Source organism: Balaenoptera musculus, chromosome 16, assembly GCF_009873245.2.
Source record: "Balaenoptera musculus isolate JJ_BM4_2016_0621 chromosome 16, mBalMus1.pri.v3, whole genome shotgun sequence".
Lineage (NCBI taxonomy): Eukaryota > Metazoa > Chordata > Mammalia > Artiodactyla > Balaenopteridae > Balaenoptera > Balaenoptera musculus.
In genome coordinates, this window is record NC_045800.1 from 28872407 (window position 1) to 28892550 (window position 20144).

Below are 20144 nucleotides of genomic sequence, written 5' to 3' on the forward strand. Positions count from 1 at the left end.
GACCACTTGATCTCTTTTACTTCCTCTTTACTTCCCAGCACCTCATCCTAAAACCTGACCCCATGTGTAAGATGAGACTCCTGTCATCATGGATATATTCACGGTTATTTTCCTGTAGCGACAATGAGGTTTGCCCTGCACACGTTTTCCTCCAGCTTCCTGGTAGCCAAGAGTTGGGCTTAGGACGTCACTTGAGATCAAGGGCTATCAATATAATTGAGGCATGCAAAACTAACTGCCCCCTCACTAAACAGGTAACTGATCTAACAGGAACTGCCCAGATTATTTTAGTATGTTAGAATCATTATAGGGCAAGAAATTGTGTCTTTGGCCCAGGCCCTCCCTGGCGTGGAAGACTTGGCATCCCTTGTATTCTTGTCTATTTATGGACTACATTGACTACTGAAACAGGGATTCCACTCAAAGAAAGATAAACACTCACAGATCAGTAATGAGACTCAGATAGGCTCCAGGGGGTTGAGATGGGCCTCTAGAGAGACAGCCCAAGCCCACTGCCTCTGCTCTCTACTTCACAGCCCCACGGACACTAGGTTGCTCTTATCAGGAAGACTTGGGAGATGCTCATCCTTTGAGTCTCAGCTCAAAGCCAGCTCTTCTGGTAGCCTTTCCTGAATCCCCAGGCAAGAACTGGGTATTCCTCCAGTGTTTCCACGGTAGTTTTATATTCTGCCATTAAAAATGATTCTTGTATTATAATATTGTTTGCTTTTTGGTATGTCTGCCAATTCGATTGTAAGTTACTTGAGAGCAGGGATGAGACCTTTTCATCTGTGTGCCCAGTCTTTGCAACGAACCAGGCCCAGGGTGGGTATTCAGTTCATGAATGAATGGAGCCAATTAGCCTTAAGGACAGAAGTCAGCACCAGGCATAGGAGGGAGAGTGAGTTCCTGCTGACTCACTGATCCAAGAGAGAGGCAAAAGGCCTCAGTGGGACAGCAGCCCAGTCAACCCTGCCACCCTCTGACTGGCAGCATTCAAAAAACCTTGAAGGGAAAAGGCCAAACACAGATGGAGTGCTGACAGCCCTCACACTAGATTTGCTACTGGTGAGAAGCATACTCAAACCCTCAAGGGGCTCTGTCAGCCCCTCTCCCATTCAGCCTACTGTGCTAACTTGCCTATGGTAAGGAAAGCCTATGAGCAGCTCCAGGGACTTGCTCTGGCCGCTTTATCTGTACTATCTCACAGGGGCACTGCAAGAATCAAATGAGACAATGCAATCAAAGTGCTTAGCACAGGCCTGGGACATAATGAATACCCAAAACATATAGGCTTTATTTCTATATTCAGGTTGAGTCATCCTTTCCAGGCATAGTGCTCCTACATCCTGCAAGAGTTCCAGGAAAGTGCCTTCTTAGAGTAGAGCTCTAATAGCTGCAGGATGACCTGTGTCCCAGCAAGGTAAATTGTTGGGTCCTCTGGCATGTTTTCTGACACCAACCAATTCTGAGTGTCCAACAGTTCAATCCTGACACCAGCTACCCAGAAACCCACAGCTACCCAGAGCCCACAAGACTGCCCTGACTTCTGATGCTAGCCGAAAGTCTTGGATCCCACCTATACTTCTGACCAACTAGCTATAAATTGAGGATTTCCATGGCCCCCTCCTCAGGTCTGATAATTTGCCAGAATGGCTCATAGACGCCAGGAAAATACTTTACTTACTGTTTACCCGTTTATTACAAAGGATACAACTCAGGAACAGTGAAATGGAAGAGATGCATAGGGTAAGGTTTCGGGGGTGGGGTGCTTGTGCAGAATTTCCATCTCTCACCAGGTGTGCCACCTTCCCAGCACCTTAATGTTCTCAGCAATCTAGAAGCTCTCTGAATCTCCTTATTCAAGAATTTTTATAACACAATCTCCAGCCCATCCTCCTCTCCCCAGAAGTTGGTATGTGGGGCTGAAAGTTCCAATCCTCCCATCACTTGGTCTTTCTGAGGAACAGCCTTGTCCAGAGGCTATGTAGGGGCCCCTCCATAAGTCACTCATTAGCATAAACTCAGGTATGATCTAAAGGGGCTCAATGTGAATAACAAAAGACATTCTTAGTATCACTCAGGAAATTCTAAGGGTTAGCAGCTCTGTGCCAGGACCTAGTGAAAAAGACCAAATATATTTCTTATTATACCACAGATCTCAAAGGACTTTTTATCATAATTAATCATCCTAAAAGGCTCAATGTTGGAGCCAGAGAATAAGGCTCAAATTAGCCAGTTCCCACATAAGCTATGATCTCAAGATGGGAGCCCTCACCAAATCATCTTCTGGGAGACCAGTCAGACACTGTATCTCCTCAGCAGCCCAGGGGGCAGGTAAATAAGGAAATCTGCTTCAGTACCCAGCAGTCCTAGGAGATGTGTGCCCCTCCTCACGTCTTCATCACTTTAAATAATTTCTCACCTTGCCTTTCAATAGGCCATTGGGACCCAAGACCTTATTAAAAATATGTTTTCCCACATGAGCATCCACGGCTGATAGGGGGTCATCCAGAATATAGATGTCTGAATTTTGATAGGTAGCTCTGGCCAGGCTGATCCGGTGCTTCTGACCCCCACTGAGATTTATACCCTGAAGAAGAAAATAATTTCTATTAAGTACTGAAACTGAGTCCCACTAAAACTGAGTTCCTCTGCTGAATTTATGATTAACATCTCTAACCAAAACTTCATGCCCTTTCTTGTCCCATACCTGTTCCCCTCAAGAGAGTATAAAAGAAAAGGGGGGAATGAAACCAAGCAGGACACTGCAGGGCCCTCCTGTGTACAAAACCCCCTCTGTGTCCCCCCTTTCTTGTTTGTAGAAAAAAGCTTTAGTCTCCTAGGCCTTCCCTGAGTTCCAAGGAGCAGACTTAAGCAGTTACTAACTAGGGAAGGGATGGAATGCAGAAACAAAGGAAAGGCAGTCAAGAAACAACAGTTCAACTATAAAACAGAGTCCTAGCTCCTCTTCAAGGGGTATATGTAACAATTAGATGCATATCGTTGAATTGTTCTGCAGAAACTAAGACTCTCACCCAGGTGGAGGATGGTGACTACATACATGTTGACCACAAGCACTTAGACTCCAGACTGGTTGGAACCAGAAGGTTGATGATTAAGATTCCTGAAACATCACCCTGCCACTTTACCACCAACCGATCAGAAGAAAGTCTACAAGATGCAACCCTCACCCCAAATGTTGCCTTTTAAAACCATTCCCTGGGGAATTCCCTGGTGGTCCAGTGGTTAAGAATCTGTCTTGCCAACATTAAACACACCAACATTCGAATTATAGGGGTCTCAGAAGAAGAAAAGAAAAAAAAAAGGGACCGAGAAAATATTTGAAGAGATTATACTTGAAAACTTCCCTAATATGGGAAAGGAAATAGTCAATCATTCCAGGAAGTGCAGAGAGTCCCATTCAGGATGAATCCAAAGAGAAACATGCCAAGACACATATTAATCAAACGATCAAAAATTAAATACAAAGAAAAAATATTAAAAGCAGCAAGGGAAAAGCAACAAATAACATACAACGGAATCCCCATAAGGTTAACAGCTGATCTTTCAGCAGAAACTCTGCAAGCCAGAAGGGAGTGGCAGGACATATTTAAAGTGATGAAAGGGAAAAACCTACAACCAAGATTAATCTACCTGGCAAGGATCACATTCAGATTCAACAGAGAAATTAAAACATTTACAGACAAGCAAAAGCTAAGAGAATTTAGCACCACCAAACCAGCTTTACAACAAATGCTAAAGGAACTTCTCTAGGCAGGAAACACAAGAGAAGGAAAAGACCTACAACAACAAACCCAAAACAATTAAGTAAATGGTAACAGGAACATACATATAGATAACTACCTTAAATGTAAATGGATTAAATGCTCCAACCAAAAGTCAGAGACTGGCTGAATGGATACAAAAACAAGAGCCATATATATGCTGTCTACAAGAGACCCACTTCAGACCTAGGGACACATACAGACTGAAAGTGAGGGGATGACAATGTTCATTGCAGCACTATTTACAATACCCAGGACATGGAAGCAAACTAAGTGTCCATCATCGGATGAATGGATAAAGAAGATGTGGCACATATATACAATGGAATATTACTCAGCCATAAAAAGAAATGAAATGGAGTTATTTGTAGTGAGATGGATGGACCTAGAGTCTGTCATACAGAGTGAAGTAAGTCAGAAAGAGAAAAACAAATACTGTATTCTAACACATATATATGGAATCTAAAAAAAATGGTTCTGAAGAACCTAGGGGCAGGACAGAAATAAAGACGCAGATGTAGAGAATGGACTTGAGGACACAGGGAGAGGGAAGGGTAAGCTGGGACGAAGTGAGAGAGTGGCATGGACATATATACACTACCAAATGTAAAATCAATAGCTAGTGGAAAGCAGCCGCATAGCACAGGGAGATCAGCTTGGTGCTTTGTGACCATCTAGAGAGATGGGATAGGGAGGGTGGGAGGGAGATGCAAGAGGAAGGAGATATGGGGATATATGTATATGTATAGCTGATTCACTTTGTTATAAAGCAGAAACTAACATACGATTGTAGAGCAACTATACTCCGATAAAGATGTTAAAAAGAAAAAAAGTGAGGGGATGGAAAAAGATATTCCATGCAAATGGAAATCAAAAGAAAGCTGGAGTAGCAATTCTCTTATCAGACAAATAGACTTTAAAATAAAGACTATTACAAGAGACAAAGAAGGACACTACATAATGATCAAGGGATCAATCCAAGAAGAAGATATAACAATTGTAAATATTTATGCACCCAACATAGGAGCACCTCAATGCATAAGGCAAATGCTAACAGCCATAAAAGGGGAAATTGACAGAAACACAATCATAGTAGGGGACTTTAACACCCCACATTCACCAATGGACAGATCATCCAACATCAAAATAAATAAGGAAACACAAGCTTTAAATGATACATTAAACAAGATGGACTTAATTGATATTTATAGGATTTTCCATCCCAAAACAACAGAATACACTTTCTTCTCAAGTGCTCATGGAACATTCTCCAGGATAGATCATATCTTGGGTCATAAATCAAGCCTTGGTAAATTTAAGAAAATTGAAATTGTATCAGGTATCTTTTCTGACCACAACGCTATGAGACTAGATATCAATTACAGGAAAAAATCTGTAAAAATACAAACACATGGAGGCTAAACAATACACTACTAAATAACCAAGAGATCACTGAAGAAATCAAAGAGGAAATCAAAAAATACCTAGAAACAAATGACAATGAAAACACAATGACTCAAAACCTATGGGATGCAGCAAGAGCAGTTCTAAGAGGGAAGTTTATAGCAATACAATCCTACCTCAAGAAACAACAAACATCTCAAATAAACAACCTAACCTTATACCTAAAGCAATTAGGGAAAGAAGAACAAAAAACCCCCAAAGTTAGCAAAAGGAAATAAATCATAAAGATCAGAATAGAAATAAATGAAAAAGAAATGAAGGAAACAATAGCAAAGATCAATAAAACTAGAAGCTGGTTCTTTGAGAAGATACACAAAATCGATAAACCATTAGCCAGACTCATCAAGAAAAAAACGGAGAAGACTCAAGTCAATAGAATCAGAAATGAAAAAGGAGAAGTAACAACTGACACTGCAGAAATACAAAGGATCATGAGAAATTGCTACAAGCAACTATATGCCAATACAATGGGCAACCTGGAAGAAATGGACAAATTCTTAGAAAAGCACAACTTTCTGAGACTGAACCAGGAAGAAATAGAAAATATGAACAGACCAATCACAAGCACTGAAATTGAAACTGTGATTAAAAATCTTCCAACAGAAGTCCAGGACCAGATGGATTAACAGGCAAATTCTATCAAACATTTAGAAAGGAGCTAACACCTATCCTTCTCAAACTCTTCCAAAATATAGCAGAGGGAGGAACACTCCCCAACTCATTCTACGAGGCCACCATCACCCTGATACCAAAACCAGACAAAGATGTCACAAAAAAGGAAAACTACAGGCCCATGTCACTGATGAACACACATGCGAAAATCCTCAACAAAATACTAGCAAACAGAATCCAGCAGCACATTAAAAGGATCATACACCATGATCAAGTGGGGTTTATCCCAGGAATGCAAGGATTCTTCAATATATGCAAATCAATCAATGTGGTAAACCATATTAACAAACTGAAGGAGAAAAACCATATGATCATCTCAATAGATGCAGAAAAAGCTTTCGACAAAATTCAACACCCATTTATCATAAAAACCCTCCAGAAAGTAGGCATAGAGGGAACTTACCTCAACATAATACAGGCCATATATAACAAACCTACAGCCAACATCATTCTCAATGGTGAAAAGCTGAAACCATTTCCTCTAAGATCAGGAACAAGACAAGGTTGTCCACTCTCAACACTATTATTCAACATAGTTTTGGAAGTTTTAGCCACAGCAATCAGAGAAGAAAAAGAAATAAAAGGAATCCAAATTGGAAAAGAAGTAAAGCTGTCACTGTTTGCAGATGACATGATACTATACATAGAGAATCCTAAAGATGCTACCAGAAAACTACTAGAGCTAATCAATGAATTTGGTAAAGTAGCAGGATACAAAATTAATGCACAGAATCTCTTGCATTCCTATACACTAATGATGAAAAATTTGAAAGTGAAATTAAGAAAACACTCCCATTTACCACTGCAACAAAAAGAATAAAATATCTAGGAATAAACCTACCTAAGGTGACAAAAGACCTGTATGCAGAAAATTATGACACTGATGAAAGAAATTAAAGATGATACAAATAGATGGAGAGATATACCATGTTCTTGGATTGGAAGAATCAACATTGTGAAAATGACTATACTACCCAAAGCAATCTACAGATTCAATGCAATCCCTATCAAATTACCACTGGCATTTTTCACAGAACTAGAACAAAAAATTTCACAATTTGTATGGGAACACAAAAGACCCTGAATAGCCAAAGCAATCTTGAGAACGAAAAATGGAGCTGGAGGAATCAGGCTCCCTGACTTCAGACTATACTACAAAGTTACAGTAATCAAGACAGTATGGTACTGGCACAAAAAACAGAAACACAGATCAATGGAACAGGATAGGAAGCCCAGAGATAAACCCACGCACATATGGTCTCCTTATCTTTGATAAAGGAGGCAATCATATACAGTGGAGAAAAGACAGCCTCTTCAATAAGTGGTGCTGGGAAAACTGGACAGGTACATGTAAAAGAATGAAATTAGAACGCTCCCTAACACCATACACAAAAATAAACTCAAAATGGATTAAAGACCTAAATGTAAGGCCAGACACTATCAAACTCTTAGAGGAAAACATAGGCAGAACACTCTATGACATAAATCACAGCAAGATCCTTTTTGACCCAGCCCCTAGAGAAATGGAAATAAAAACAAAAATAAACAAATGGGACCTAATGAAACTTCAAAGCTTTTGCACAGCAAAGGAAACCATAAACAAGACCAAAAGACAACCCTCAGAATGGGAGAAAATATTTGCAAATGAAGCATTTGCAAAATTTATAAGCAGCTCATTCAGCTCAATAACAAAAAAACAAACAACCCAATCCAACAATGGGCAGAAGACCTAAATAGACATTTCTCCAAAGAAGATATACAGATTGCCAACAGACACATGAAAGAATGCTCAACATCATTAATCATTAGAGAAATGCAAATCAAAACTACAATGAGATATCATCTCACACCGGTCAGAATGGCCAGCATCAAAAAATCTAGAAACAATAAATGCTGGAGAGGGTGTGGAGAAAAGGGAACACTCTTGCACTGTTGTGGGAATGTAAATTGATACAGACACTATGGAGAACAGTATGGAGGTTCCTTAAAAAACTAAAAATAGAACTACCATACGACCCAGCAATCCCACCACTGGGCATATACCCTGAGAAAACCATAATTCAAAAAGAGTCATGTACCAAAATGTTCATTGAAGCTCTATTTACAGTAGCCAGGACATGGAAGCAACCTAAGTGTCCATCATCGGATGAATGGATAAAGAAGATGTGGCACATATATACAATGGAATATTACTCAGCCACAAAAAGAAATGAAACGGAGTTATTTGTAGTGAGGTGTATGGACCTAGAGTCTGTCATACAGAGTGAAGTAAGTCAGAAAGAGAAAAACAAATACAGTATGCTAACACATATATATGGAATCTAAAACAAATGGTTCTGAAGAATGTAGGGGCAGGATAGAAATAAAGACGCAGACATAGAGAATGAACTTGAGGACACGGGGAGGGGGAAGGTAAACTGGGATGAAGTTAGAGAGTGGTATGGACGTATATACACTACCAAATGTAAAATAGATAACTAGTGGGAAGCAGCCGCATAGCACAGGGAGATCAGCTCGATGCTTTGTGACCACCTAGAGGGCTGGGATAGGGAGGGTGGGAGGGAGATGCACGAGGGAGGAGATATGGGGATATATGTATATGTATAGCTGATTCACTTTGTTAAAAAGCAGAAAGTAATACACCATTGTAAAGCAATTATACTGCAATAAAGATGTTAAAAAAATGTCTCTATTGCAATTCAGGGGACACCAGTTCGATCCCTGGTTGGGGAACTAAGATCCCACATGCTGCGGGGCAACTAAGCCCATGTGCCACAACTAAAGAGCCCATGTGCCGCAATTACAGAGCTCATATGCTCTGGAGCCCATGCGCCACAACTAGAGAGAAGCCCGCACATGCACCACAACGAAGCGAAGAGCCCATGTGCCACAACAAAAGACCACGCATGCCACAACTAACACCCAACACAGCCAATGAATAAATAAATATTTTAAAATAATAACAATAAAAAACCATTCCCTGAAAGCCATTGAGGAGTTTGGGTCTTTTGAGCATGAGCTGCCCATTCTCCTTGCTGGGCCCTGCAATAAACACTGTACTTTCCTTCACCACAACCCAACGTCAGTAGATTGGCTGTGCTGTGTGGTGGGCAGCCAGACCCAAGTTCAGTTCAGTAACACAAGTTCCTTTATACAAATAAATATCTTTGATTCAAATAAATAACTTTAGGCCCAATAATTAAAAGCATGGCCAACTTACCATTTTATATCATATAATCTACTTATTTTGTTGTTGTTGTTGCTTCCTCCCCATGAGAATGTAGAGCTATATCAGGGTAGATTTTCTGTTTGTGGTTGTAACTCCAGCACTTAAAATAGTGTGTGGCACATAGTAGGTACTCAATAAAAATATGCTGAATTAATGAACAAAATCATTCTAGAGCTATATCCTTCACTAGTCTTCTAACATCTCAAGATCTTTCCCCAAAAAAATGCTATATTCATGTTTAGTAACGGGGAAAGAGTATAAAAACATCCCAAATATGTAGTAATCAGGGATTGCTAAACAAATTATGCTATATTCATATAATTCAAAACAGTCATTAAAAATTAATTTTTAAGAAAGGCATTTGACAACATGAGAAAATAATATACTCTAAATTTCTATGTGTTCAAAGCAGATTATTAGAACCATACTCTGGCCCTCACTGGTATACAGAAGTAGAGTCAGGACAGCTAGGCTCTGGTCTGCCTCTGGCCCTCCACCTGTGAGGTCAAATTTGGGTCAGCTGCTTCTTAGTTAACCTCTCAGATCCTAGCCTCGTCATCTCTCCTTTATATTACACAGTTCCTGTATTTGCTTCTAGGTACAAAATTTTAAATTTCTGAGTTATTTGCACAAAATATTGTGCAAACTCATGTTTTCTGGTGTTTGTTCCAGGCTTGACCATCAAAATTGATCAACTATTTTACTGTCATGTACTTCTTCACCACCCTTACTCTTTTCCTTCACTATTTCTTCACCCTTCAAGGCCCCTTGGTGTCCCAAGTACCTTCTCTCCAATCTCAGCCAGGTCTCCCCCAGGCAGCACTTCCAAGTCGGGGAGGAGGGCACAGGCCTCCAGAACTTGCTGGTATTTCTTTTCATCCAACTCCGACCCAAAAAGGATGTTGTCCTTTATGGTGCCATTCTGGATCCAGGACTGCTGCGGGACATAGGCTACAGTGCCCTAGGATGCGAAGGGTCAGACCATATGACAGTTTTGTACCTCTGGAAATGCAGTGTTGAAGGAGGGGGTGGCAGGAGTTGGGAGGAACAAATGGAATGTAGATTTTTTTAAAATGTGTGTCAGGCTGACTGAGCAATTGATATTTATAAAGGTGCATGTATTTATTGCACCATCCAGGGAGAAAGATTCAATATCCTATGCATCATTTAAAGTCTCCTTTTTTGGACTATCACTCTCTAGCCATGATCCAAAAAATGGAGGATGACTGCACGCGCTGCTTTTAGAGCAGGGTTTTAGTCAGACCCCAGAGAGTTTACTAGGACCAACAGAGGGCCAACACTGATGGGGGAATGGTACAGACAACATCTTAGGAAGCAAGAACTAAGAGATTGAAATTTGGGTGCCAGGCTGATGCACGAAACAGATCGTGTCAAATGAGCGATGGAGCCTGATAAATGCCTGTGTTTGAGGACAAACCCAGTTATGAGTTAGCAAGAAAAAGCTTCCTGAAAGGAGTTAGGAGGCAGAGTTAAGTCTGTAGAGTCTGCTCTGCTATACTGCATGTTTATTTAATGCAAATTATATCATTAGTAATCAGTAAATCAGGGAATAATGTCAGTATAATGTGGAAGAAGTGTTGGTTCTTAAAATTTTTCCAAGCATATCAGTGTAAAGCAATTAGGGGTAAGCTTTCTTATAATTAAGAAGAAAGGCTTAGCAATGTATGAAGATCTTAAGAAAAGCTACAAACCTATAGACGTGCCTCTTTTTGGTGCAAGTAGTGGCTGGTTAAATGATTCCAAATACCTATAATTTCCCCTAAATTTAGCTCTCTGGGGAAGCTGAGAGTACTGATGGAGATGCCATGAAAACATTTCCTCTCTAAAAAAATTATAATTGACGACACCTATACTCTATGTCATGTTTTTGTACTGGAAGCAAGTGGCCTCAAACACCCAGCTCTCAAAGGAAGAGGTGAGAGGCCCAGAACTAATTGTGAAGCTGGGTGTAATTGTCAGTGGAGATTTTACAGTGCTACTGTTTTTATTGTTATTGCTGTTGTTGTTTTTGTTGCTACCCTGTTTACAAAGTTACATATGTTTTTAATGATCTGTTCCAACTCTTTCCCCCAGGTCCTATTATTTTTACTGTACAGTTTCGCAGAACGTGAGGTTTTCAGAAACACAGATATAGTAGAATTACCTATACTTTGATAGAAGACATCTCTATTCAACAGTTTTCAAACTTTAGTATGCATATGAGAATCACCTGGGGAGCTCATTAAAAATGCAGGTTTTAGAATCTACACCCAGAATATGATATATAGTGGGGTGGGGCAAAGAATCTACCATTTACAAGTCTCCCAGATATCTCCACGACCTCACCTACAGCAACATGACAGCAGTAGTTATCAGATTCTAGTTCATTCTCCCAATGAGAAGGCAGCACCACAGAGACCACATTTGAGTGTCAGAAGTCTTCTCCTTGGCATTCCTTCTCACCTTGAACCGTGATGTGCCCGTGGACATTTTCCATTTCTCCCAGCATGGCTGACATCAAGGAGGATTTCCCAGAGCCCACAGTGCCCACCACAGCCACCAGTTGGCCTGGCATAATGGTCTAGGTTCACGCTTAAAGAAGAGAAGTGCCACTTGAAGGAGAAAGGTGTGTGGGAGGAGTGTTGTTCAGGAGAAGTTCAAGCCACTTCTCAGACACTCCATAGGAAGTCTGATTATTAGGAGATTTTCCCTCAAGATTGGAAAATTTGTCTTGCATATACAATACTACAAAGTATTTCTCTAATGATTTTTTTTTCTGCTCTAAGAGTTTAGAGAGTAAGCCCTCATGTATAAGTTGTTTGTGCCAAATGTGAGTTTCCACTGGAAAAATTATTTTAGAACCAACGTGGTACCACTGAACAAGACCTTATTGGTTCAAGTCCCAACTCTGCCACTGCCGAGCTGCATGATCTTGGAGGGTCACTTCTCCTGGACTCTCATTTCTAAGCTAATGGGGTTGGACCAGATTAATGTATCCCCAAGTTGGCCATTCAATGAGAATAACTATTCAATAAAACACTTGCTGAAAGCACAGATGCTCTGCTCCCCTCTCCCTGGATATCTGGCTGAGTCTGGCTGGGGAGGGGCCCACACTGGGCCAGGCTCCTGGAAACTCTCTGTTCTGGCCCTATTATTTGAGTCCCTAGAACATTAGGAACATGGGGAACTTGTTCACAGGCTTTCTGAACCTGCCCATTGAGCTGGACTCCTTCCAGACTTATACTACTAGCAAAGTGAGAGCTATGGCCACTCTGCTCTCTGCAAAGTGAGGCTTTCAGGTTGGGAGGGTTCAGAGGTGGGGCTTTCTGGCCTGACCACATGCTGGGGGCAAGCTCCAGAGTCCATGTTAAAGATCTAGGAATAGGAGAGAAATGTGGAAAGTTCTGGTGTGTTGTAGCAGGGAGATGATCAGGTTAACTCCAGTTGTGAAGAAAAAATCTGGCCTGCTTGGGCTCCTGGTGTACTCTGTGGTGCTGTGCTCAGTGGCTGAGTTGGGTGTACCACTACATGCAGTCCTTAAGGAACACATTACATGCAGCAATGTGGCAAGAAAGGGTTGACTTAAGGCAGGGGAATGTGAGAATGGGTTATGTAGATGAAAAATTCCAGATCTGAAGTTGATTATAGAGGCAGCTCCCAACAACCACTCTGGGCAAAGAAGGCAGATTTTTCTTGATTACTATTCTTAAGTGAATAAATGAACTTAAGTTGAGTTCAGGTTCTTGTGTGTATCCACTACCATACCCAGAGACCTAGGCTACCTGCCAACCCTGCACTACCTCCCCATCCACAGTCTGGAGAATAAATGTCTTCACAGGCTCTCAGCTGGATGTGCACTGTCCCACAGTAGGAAAGCAGGGTAGCAGATGTAGTTATAGGGACAGGGGCTCAGATCTTTGCTGTCAGTTCATCCCTCCAGGGGTTAGCCTGCACTAGTCTCTAACTGAACACATGCACATAGCTCGTTTCCCCATGTATTATATTACATGGAATTTTTCAATAACAAGACTGGCAAGGAGAATCCTAAAAAACAGCAAGAGGAAAAGGAGGCAACTCACTCTTGGATTGTGACTTTCCAAATCGTGGGTCCCAGGTAAAGGATGCCTCAAGAAACTGCACAGCTTTGTCTGTTGAAAAAAAGTCCCCTCTTTAAGTCAGATGTAGGTCCCCACATGTCTGTCTTTCCTTTCTTAGGCTTCAGATGTCCCTCACTGCTTCCTCCAGCAGAACCCAAGATTGCCTGTGTCAGGTGCTGACTCCTGAGGCTGACAAGAGGCTAATGAAAGCTCCGGGATGAGGACCGAGAGTTGCCTGCATACGATGTCCTTTTTTTACTTAAGAGTCCCAAGCCTGTTGGTAGCCCAGATTCTTGATCTACAGACAGTCTGGTACAATCCCAGGCCCTCTGTTGCCTAGTCTCTTGTATAAAATTCCACTTCCGAATATAAACTCAGCCAGTCCCTGCCCCTGGATTCCAGACCCACTGCTCCTTCTGGCTATGGATGCCCCCCAATCCTTAAACCTTTAGAAACTTGTGTGTTCTTTCACTTCCAGCCTATCTTCCCAATTCCACATGCTTGGCTCCATCCTGACTTCTGTTTTCTAGATCCTTTGCAGGATTCCCTGCTTATCCTCAGAATAGCTGCCCCAGCTTAGCTTGGCAATCTGGCTAAGCAATCTGTTCTAAATGAAAGCATAATTTAAGTAATAACAGTACGCACACTGTGCAAATATAGGTGCAAGGTAAGTCCCCTAGCTTTCCCTTTCCATCAGTTTCTTGCTGCAAAGTACTGGTGCCAGCACTGTGAATATATATGGGATGCAACTTCCAAATTCACTTACCAAAACTGCAGTCATGTCGAATGGCAGATGTGTCCAAGTCATCCCCTCCCAAATATTTCTCTAGCCGTTCTACGGAAACACTGGCCTAGAGAAGGACATAAAGGATAAAAAAAACCTCAATGACAAGCACGAGTAGAGGAATTTGACTTCGTCATCAGCCTTGGATGTGGAAGCAGATAGTCAACCTGCCAGGCTTCTTGCCCATGATTTGCTATTTGCCACACCTGGAACCTCTGGCTCCCTCCCCCTGGCCCCCCTCCCCAGCGTGATTCAGCCACACCTCAGCCCTGGGGGCCAGCCCACTCTGAACAGAGGGAAATTAAGATGCTCTATTTCAGCCCCTCAGAAAACTCACTGTGGTGTGGGGGAAGGTCAATTCTACTGCTCTCTTTGGACCTAGTTCCAGAAACTGTCTTCTGCCTTCTTCTAAGACAAAACTTCTGTCTGGTTCTGGTAACTGGGCCCCTGGCATGTTCTTCTGTAACTGAGTCCATGACCCATACAGTGTCTCACTGCCCACATGCCATGGTCCTCGGGCCCCTTTGTTATGCAGGGAGCTGTCACCTCTGCTGGTCCTGCTTTTGCTCTCTATGCGATAAACTATCTGAATCTAAAAAGAGCATGTTGTTTCTTTATCAGCCAAATCTATCAGCCTTCCTTAACACCCTCCAGTACCGGGAGAGGTCTTTTCCTAAACCCCAGTCCTTCCTATGGCCTGAGCTGTCTGAAGCCAGCCACCTCCAGGATGAATGCAGGTCGCCACACTTTGTCATCCTGGCTGCCTCACCAGTCTGCCACCTGCCCTGTGAACGTCCTCCGGAGGTCTGGTACCTGGTCTATCTCAGTGACCGTGCTCAGTTTTCAGGACCCAAACACTCCCTATGGCCCGTTTTCCGACAGCTTGAGGCTCCCAGATTGCATTTGGTTTTACCACCATGTATGTGGCTTCATCCAAAGAGAAGCCTTTTCTCTCCTTTTGTGCCATATTTCCCTAATGCTACATAAATACCTCACAAGGAGATGGATGAGACTGGGATGATTATCCTCAGTTTATAGTCAGAAAAACTGGGGCTCAATGAGCTTGTGATTTTACTAAATCAAACTGTTGGTCTCCAGAGACCAAAAAATCTAATTGAAGGTTCACCAGCAGAAGCTAGAAATGAGATATGACAGACCAGTCATTCTGGACTCTAAGGCTTTTAACCAGAGCTAATCAGTTAGCAGTGAGAGTTCCTACCTACCTGGAGCATGGCAGAGACTATCATGGGAAGCATGCTCATGGGAAAGCGCAGGATATTGAAGAGGGTGATGGAGGTGAAGGCCTTTTCTGCATCCAGAATATTATTGCTATCCACCAGGACGTAAACGGAAAATGTGATCACAGACACCTGGAAAAGCAAAGCCATCAGTGATTTATTCCTAAAAGGGATCAAGCAGCCTTGTTCTAAGTCTCAGGAACACAGTACTGTATCAGAGTTGAAGGAGTCTTAGGGATTATCTCAACCCTCCCATGTTACAGATGAGAAATCTGAGCCCAGAAGAGGAGGAAATATCTTGCCTGAGGTCATAAAGTCAACTAATGGCATTGCTGGGACCAGAGCTCGAGCCTCCTGGCTCCTGTTACCAGTGTTCCTTCCGCTACAGACCCACGTGGCCTCCCCAAGAAGACAAGAAGCCTTCCCATGCAGACCATGCCTGGATACCACATTCATGCTGAACCCCCTGGAAACTTGATCTGGGCGGCAAGACCACCAAATTGTGCACAAGGGTGAAACTAGATGTGGGGACATGAGGTAGGAATAGCAGCATGAGGACTTGATGAGTCCCTGGACTTCAGGGTCAGGCCTACAGGTGCGGGCAGTCTATCTAAACAGACCTTCTTCTCCAGGAAGCTGACCCAGCCCACTGACTCTTGTCACTCACCAGCACCGGAGTTAAGTATAAGAGAAAAATCATCACAGACTGCAACTGCCCAAATGTCAGCAGGTTCCTGAGCTCTTTCTTACGAAGGTCGTGGACTTGGTTTTGGAATGAAGGTTCCCAGGCAAAATATTTCAGGATCTAATAGGATAGAAAAGAGCACAGCTTACACTGTTGCCCCAAAAGGACATCAGGTGCGTACCATCCACCCATGATTTAGGATATGCTCCCCAAAATTGGGGAAGTAGAAGTTCAGATTATAAAGTATGATTACAGAAAGGTAACTTGTATTTGTTGACAACTTACTAGGTATACAACGTTTTATATACATTATCTTACTTAGTCCTAAGTGTGGCCAACTGTCCCACTTTGCCTGGGATTAAAGGTTGCCCAGGACATGGGGCTTTCAGTGCTAAACCCAGAAAGTTCTGGGCAAACCAGGAAGAGGTAGCCGCCTACTCTAACAGAATTCTGCATCCATTTTAACAATAAGGAAACAGGCTGAGAGAGACTAAGTAACTTGTCCAAAGTCACCACCCTAGCGAGTGGTAGAGCTGAGACCCAAAACCAGGTCTCTGTTTTCATTTTGCCACATTGGCAAGAAGGCATATAGAGCTCTGTGTGGAGAAATATCAGGATGTTCAAAGGGACCTCTTTTTCATTTTCAGGAGGTTTAGGGTAATATTAAAGTCCATGAATTCAAAACAATGTATATATTAAAAAAGAATTTATTGGTCACCTTTGAAGGATGAAAATGCATTATTTTGAAAACTAGTAAATAGAGTAAAGAAGCTTGTATTTATCCTGCCTATCCTGTACAAACTTTATTTTAGGGTAACCAACTAGGTGATTAAAGATCATTCTTCATTACAGAATTCCAGCTAAGCAATGACAAAGGAATAATGGAATTAAAACATCACCCTTTTGCAACTACTAATGAAATAATAGAACAAGGCAATGATCATCAGTGGCTGCTAAAACTTTTATGACAGTGGTTTTCAACCTTGGCTGCATATTAGAATCACTTAGGGAGCTTAAAAAAAAAAAAATATATATATATATATATATACACACATACACACACACACACACACGTATATATATATATATGCCTGTGCCTCACCCCCAGAGAGTCCAATTGAGATGGTTTGAAGTAGGCCCCAAGCCTCAGTGGGTTTACAAACTTCCCAGGGGACTGAAATGTGTTGCTGGGGCCACAAATCACTGCTCTGGGTGAAAGAACGGCAGGAAACACAATAAGGGATGAGTCAGGCTGACAACGCCTGGAGCCCATAAACACTCGTCATCGCTAAGTTAGGAAGCAAGCACTCTCTGAAAGCATCCTTGCCCCTTAACCCCACCCCAAACAAACAAACAAACACAAAAAACCAACAAGCCGAAATCTACTCAAGCCTCTAGATCCAACCACCAATTTACAAGAAACACTGGAACAAGACAACTTGTTTTCTCTAAAATGACCAAAAAAGGGGACAGGGGAGGGGCTACTGTAGATTAAAAGCACTAGCAACTAAATGCCATGTGTGGACAGTTTTTGGATCCTTATTCAAACTAATCAATGGTAAAATAAAATAAAATTAAAAAGACATGTATGAGGTAATTGGGGAAATTTAATGGTATCAAAGGACTGTTCATTTTTTTTTCCAGGTATGCTATTGGTATTGTGGTTATGTTAAAAAAAATGAAGTCCTTATTTTAGAAATGCATAGCCAGTATTTACAAATGAAATGACAAAATATCTGAGATTTGATTTTAAATAATCTAGCAGGGCATGAAGTGGGGAGTGGGGATATAGATGAAACAAGTTAGGTCACGCTGATAATTGCTGGAGCTGGGTGATAAATCCATGGGGCTTCATTAAACCATTCTCTTTACTTTTGTGCACATTTGACAACCTCCACAGTAAAATACAAAAACAAAACAAGCCATTTAACATAATTAAATAGAAGTCATGATCAAAAGAGGTCCTGAGAGGAGTACCAGGGGAAGAAACGGGAGACTTCTGGGTTAATGAATCAGAAGTCATGGGACACATCACAGGCCCAGAAGCAGAAGTCCACAACCTCTAGCAGGTTTGTTAAGCCCAAGAACCCACTGTTACCGTCATTGTGCCCAGAGGGTCACCTGCACTCAGCTTCTCACCTTGATCCCACTGAGAACCTCATTCATGATCTTTAAACGGTTGTCTTTATACTTCATATTTTTAACCTGCCAGGAAAAAGTGAAACAAACACAGAACACACTTCCATGTGAGAGGGTCCAGATTTGCTGCAGATACTAAATCTCAGTGGTGCTTGTGGCTGTCACTTGGTGAGAACTTGAGGCACCCAGTGATGGGCTGTGTCTCTCTCCCACTCTCCTCCTTGCCTCCCCGCTCCTGCCACACCCACCTCTTTCTGAACCTGAACAGCCTTGGCCTGACTGTGCCCTCCTCCTAGCTTGTTTTTTCCATGGCTTCCTCCTTCACATTCAGGTTGGTGCTGTCCAGAGCTCAGCTCAATGTCTCCTCCTCACAGAGATCTCTCCTGATCCCATAATCTAAAACTGCCACCCACCCACTCACTAGCATATCACCCTGTTTAATTCTCTGCATAGTACTTATCATAACTGACATTTTCCTTCTTTGCTTTTACTTGTTTATGGCCTGAATCTCCACCCCAAGTAGAACATAAGTTCCACGAGAGCAAGAGCCTTGTCTAATTTGCTGCTGTGTTCCCCCCAAAATAGGATGTACAAAAAATATTTTTAAAATATTTGCAACTAAATGAATGCAAAACAAATGAAGGACTAAATGACATACACCATTGAGTTCACCCATCCAAAATATGATTTCTGGCAGAGCTAACGACTGTCCACATGGAGCCCTGCTACCTGGTGGTAGCACGGTTGATTGCCAGGATTTAGGCCTAAAGTTTGGGTCGCTCATGTGACTGCTCCGTGTGGCTGGTTTGCATTGCTATGATGGAGAAACAGGGCCAATAATCACTGTTCTAAGAACAGCCCAGTGGAGCAGGGTATAAGAGTTATACGCAGGGTCCCTGGGCGGCTCTTCTCTTTCCAATGAGGAACGTGAATCAAGACAGAGTGTATAAACGCTAAGAGTGGCCAGAATATGAAAAAGGAAAGATAAAGCCAAGTTCATCTGGGACAGTGGCAAGTCTTCTACCAGCTTTGCGTTGCTCAAACTCCAATCACAAGTCAGAATAGAGGAAGTAAAAAACTTTAGACTTTGAAGAACATAAACATGTCCCCAGTGACTGTTTCTTTACCTGAATAGCCCTATTCTTGGTGGCGATTACCCCATTAATTGGGATTAGGAGCACCATCACCCCAACACCTGCTAAGACTGAGGGTCCCAACTCCGCCCACAGGAAGTAGATGGACAAGGAAATCTGTAGAACATTTGACCACAGCAGGTGGATGAAGCTGGTCACGTCCATGAGCTTCTGGGCGTCCACAGACATCAGGTTCACTGTTTCTCCAATGGTGTACTGCTTCCTGGCCTGGTTGGATAGAGTCAGCGCCTAAAAACAAAGATTGGAATTGGGACACCTGGACAAGGCCAAGGATACTGGGGAGTGAGAGGGGAAATTCAGGAAGGAAGAGAAAGTAGAAGGATGGGCTCCATATGGACACAACTTTTCCAAGGGGCTGTGATCTTCTTGCCACTAAACCTTACACACAACGTTCTCTCATTCTTGACCACTCTTTCCTGCTATTCCTACCTTCCCCAACATCTGTTCCTCCACACACACTTTTTTTGCTCAGAAAAGTCCTATTTATCTCTTAGTGTCAACTTAGATGGAACTTCTCAGAAGACTTCCCTGACTCCCAAGTTTAGGTTAGGTATTTCTCCTGTGTATTCCCCTAACAACCCGTGCTTACCTCTGTCATTACATTCATCACACTGCACTGTGTAACTTTGTTTTTCTATTTCTCCACCAGTAGTAAACTCTGTAAGGACAAGGGCTATATCTGTCCAATTCACTACCGCTTTCACATGCACACAGTAGGGAAATCAAATACTGAAGGATGGAAGGAACGGAGGGATGAAAGGAAGAAGCATGTATTCATTCTTGCCTTGCAGACTTTAATGTGGCAATGTTATTTGGAGCCATGCTGTGAGGAGGTTGCAACCATTCACAAGGAGGACAGAGATCTTAGAATGGTGAGGAAAGCTGCAGGGTTCA

At 42.2% G+C, this 20144-nt stretch overlaps 1 protein-coding gene across 1 annotated transcript in view; it reads right to left on the reverse strand.

Annotated features, from left to right (window-relative positions):
- The window catches only part of ABCC2 (ATP binding cassette subfamily C member 2), a 64193-nt gene that overhangs the window by 24629 nt on the left and 19420 nt on the right, over nucleotides 1-20144 (reverse strand). Inside the window, 9 exon segments of the mRNA XM_036827854.1 lie at nucleotides 2426-2593; nucleotides 9938-10114; nucleotides 11624-11745; nucleotides 13233-13301; nucleotides 14017-14101; nucleotides 15258-15404; nucleotides 15940-16077; nucleotides 18097-18162; nucleotides 19224-19478. Of these exon segments, the coding sequence (XP_036683749.1) occupies nucleotides 2426-2593; nucleotides 9938-10114; nucleotides 11624-11745; nucleotides 13233-13301; nucleotides 14017-14101; nucleotides 15258-15404; nucleotides 15940-16077; nucleotides 18097-18162; nucleotides 19224-19478 (1227 nt within the window).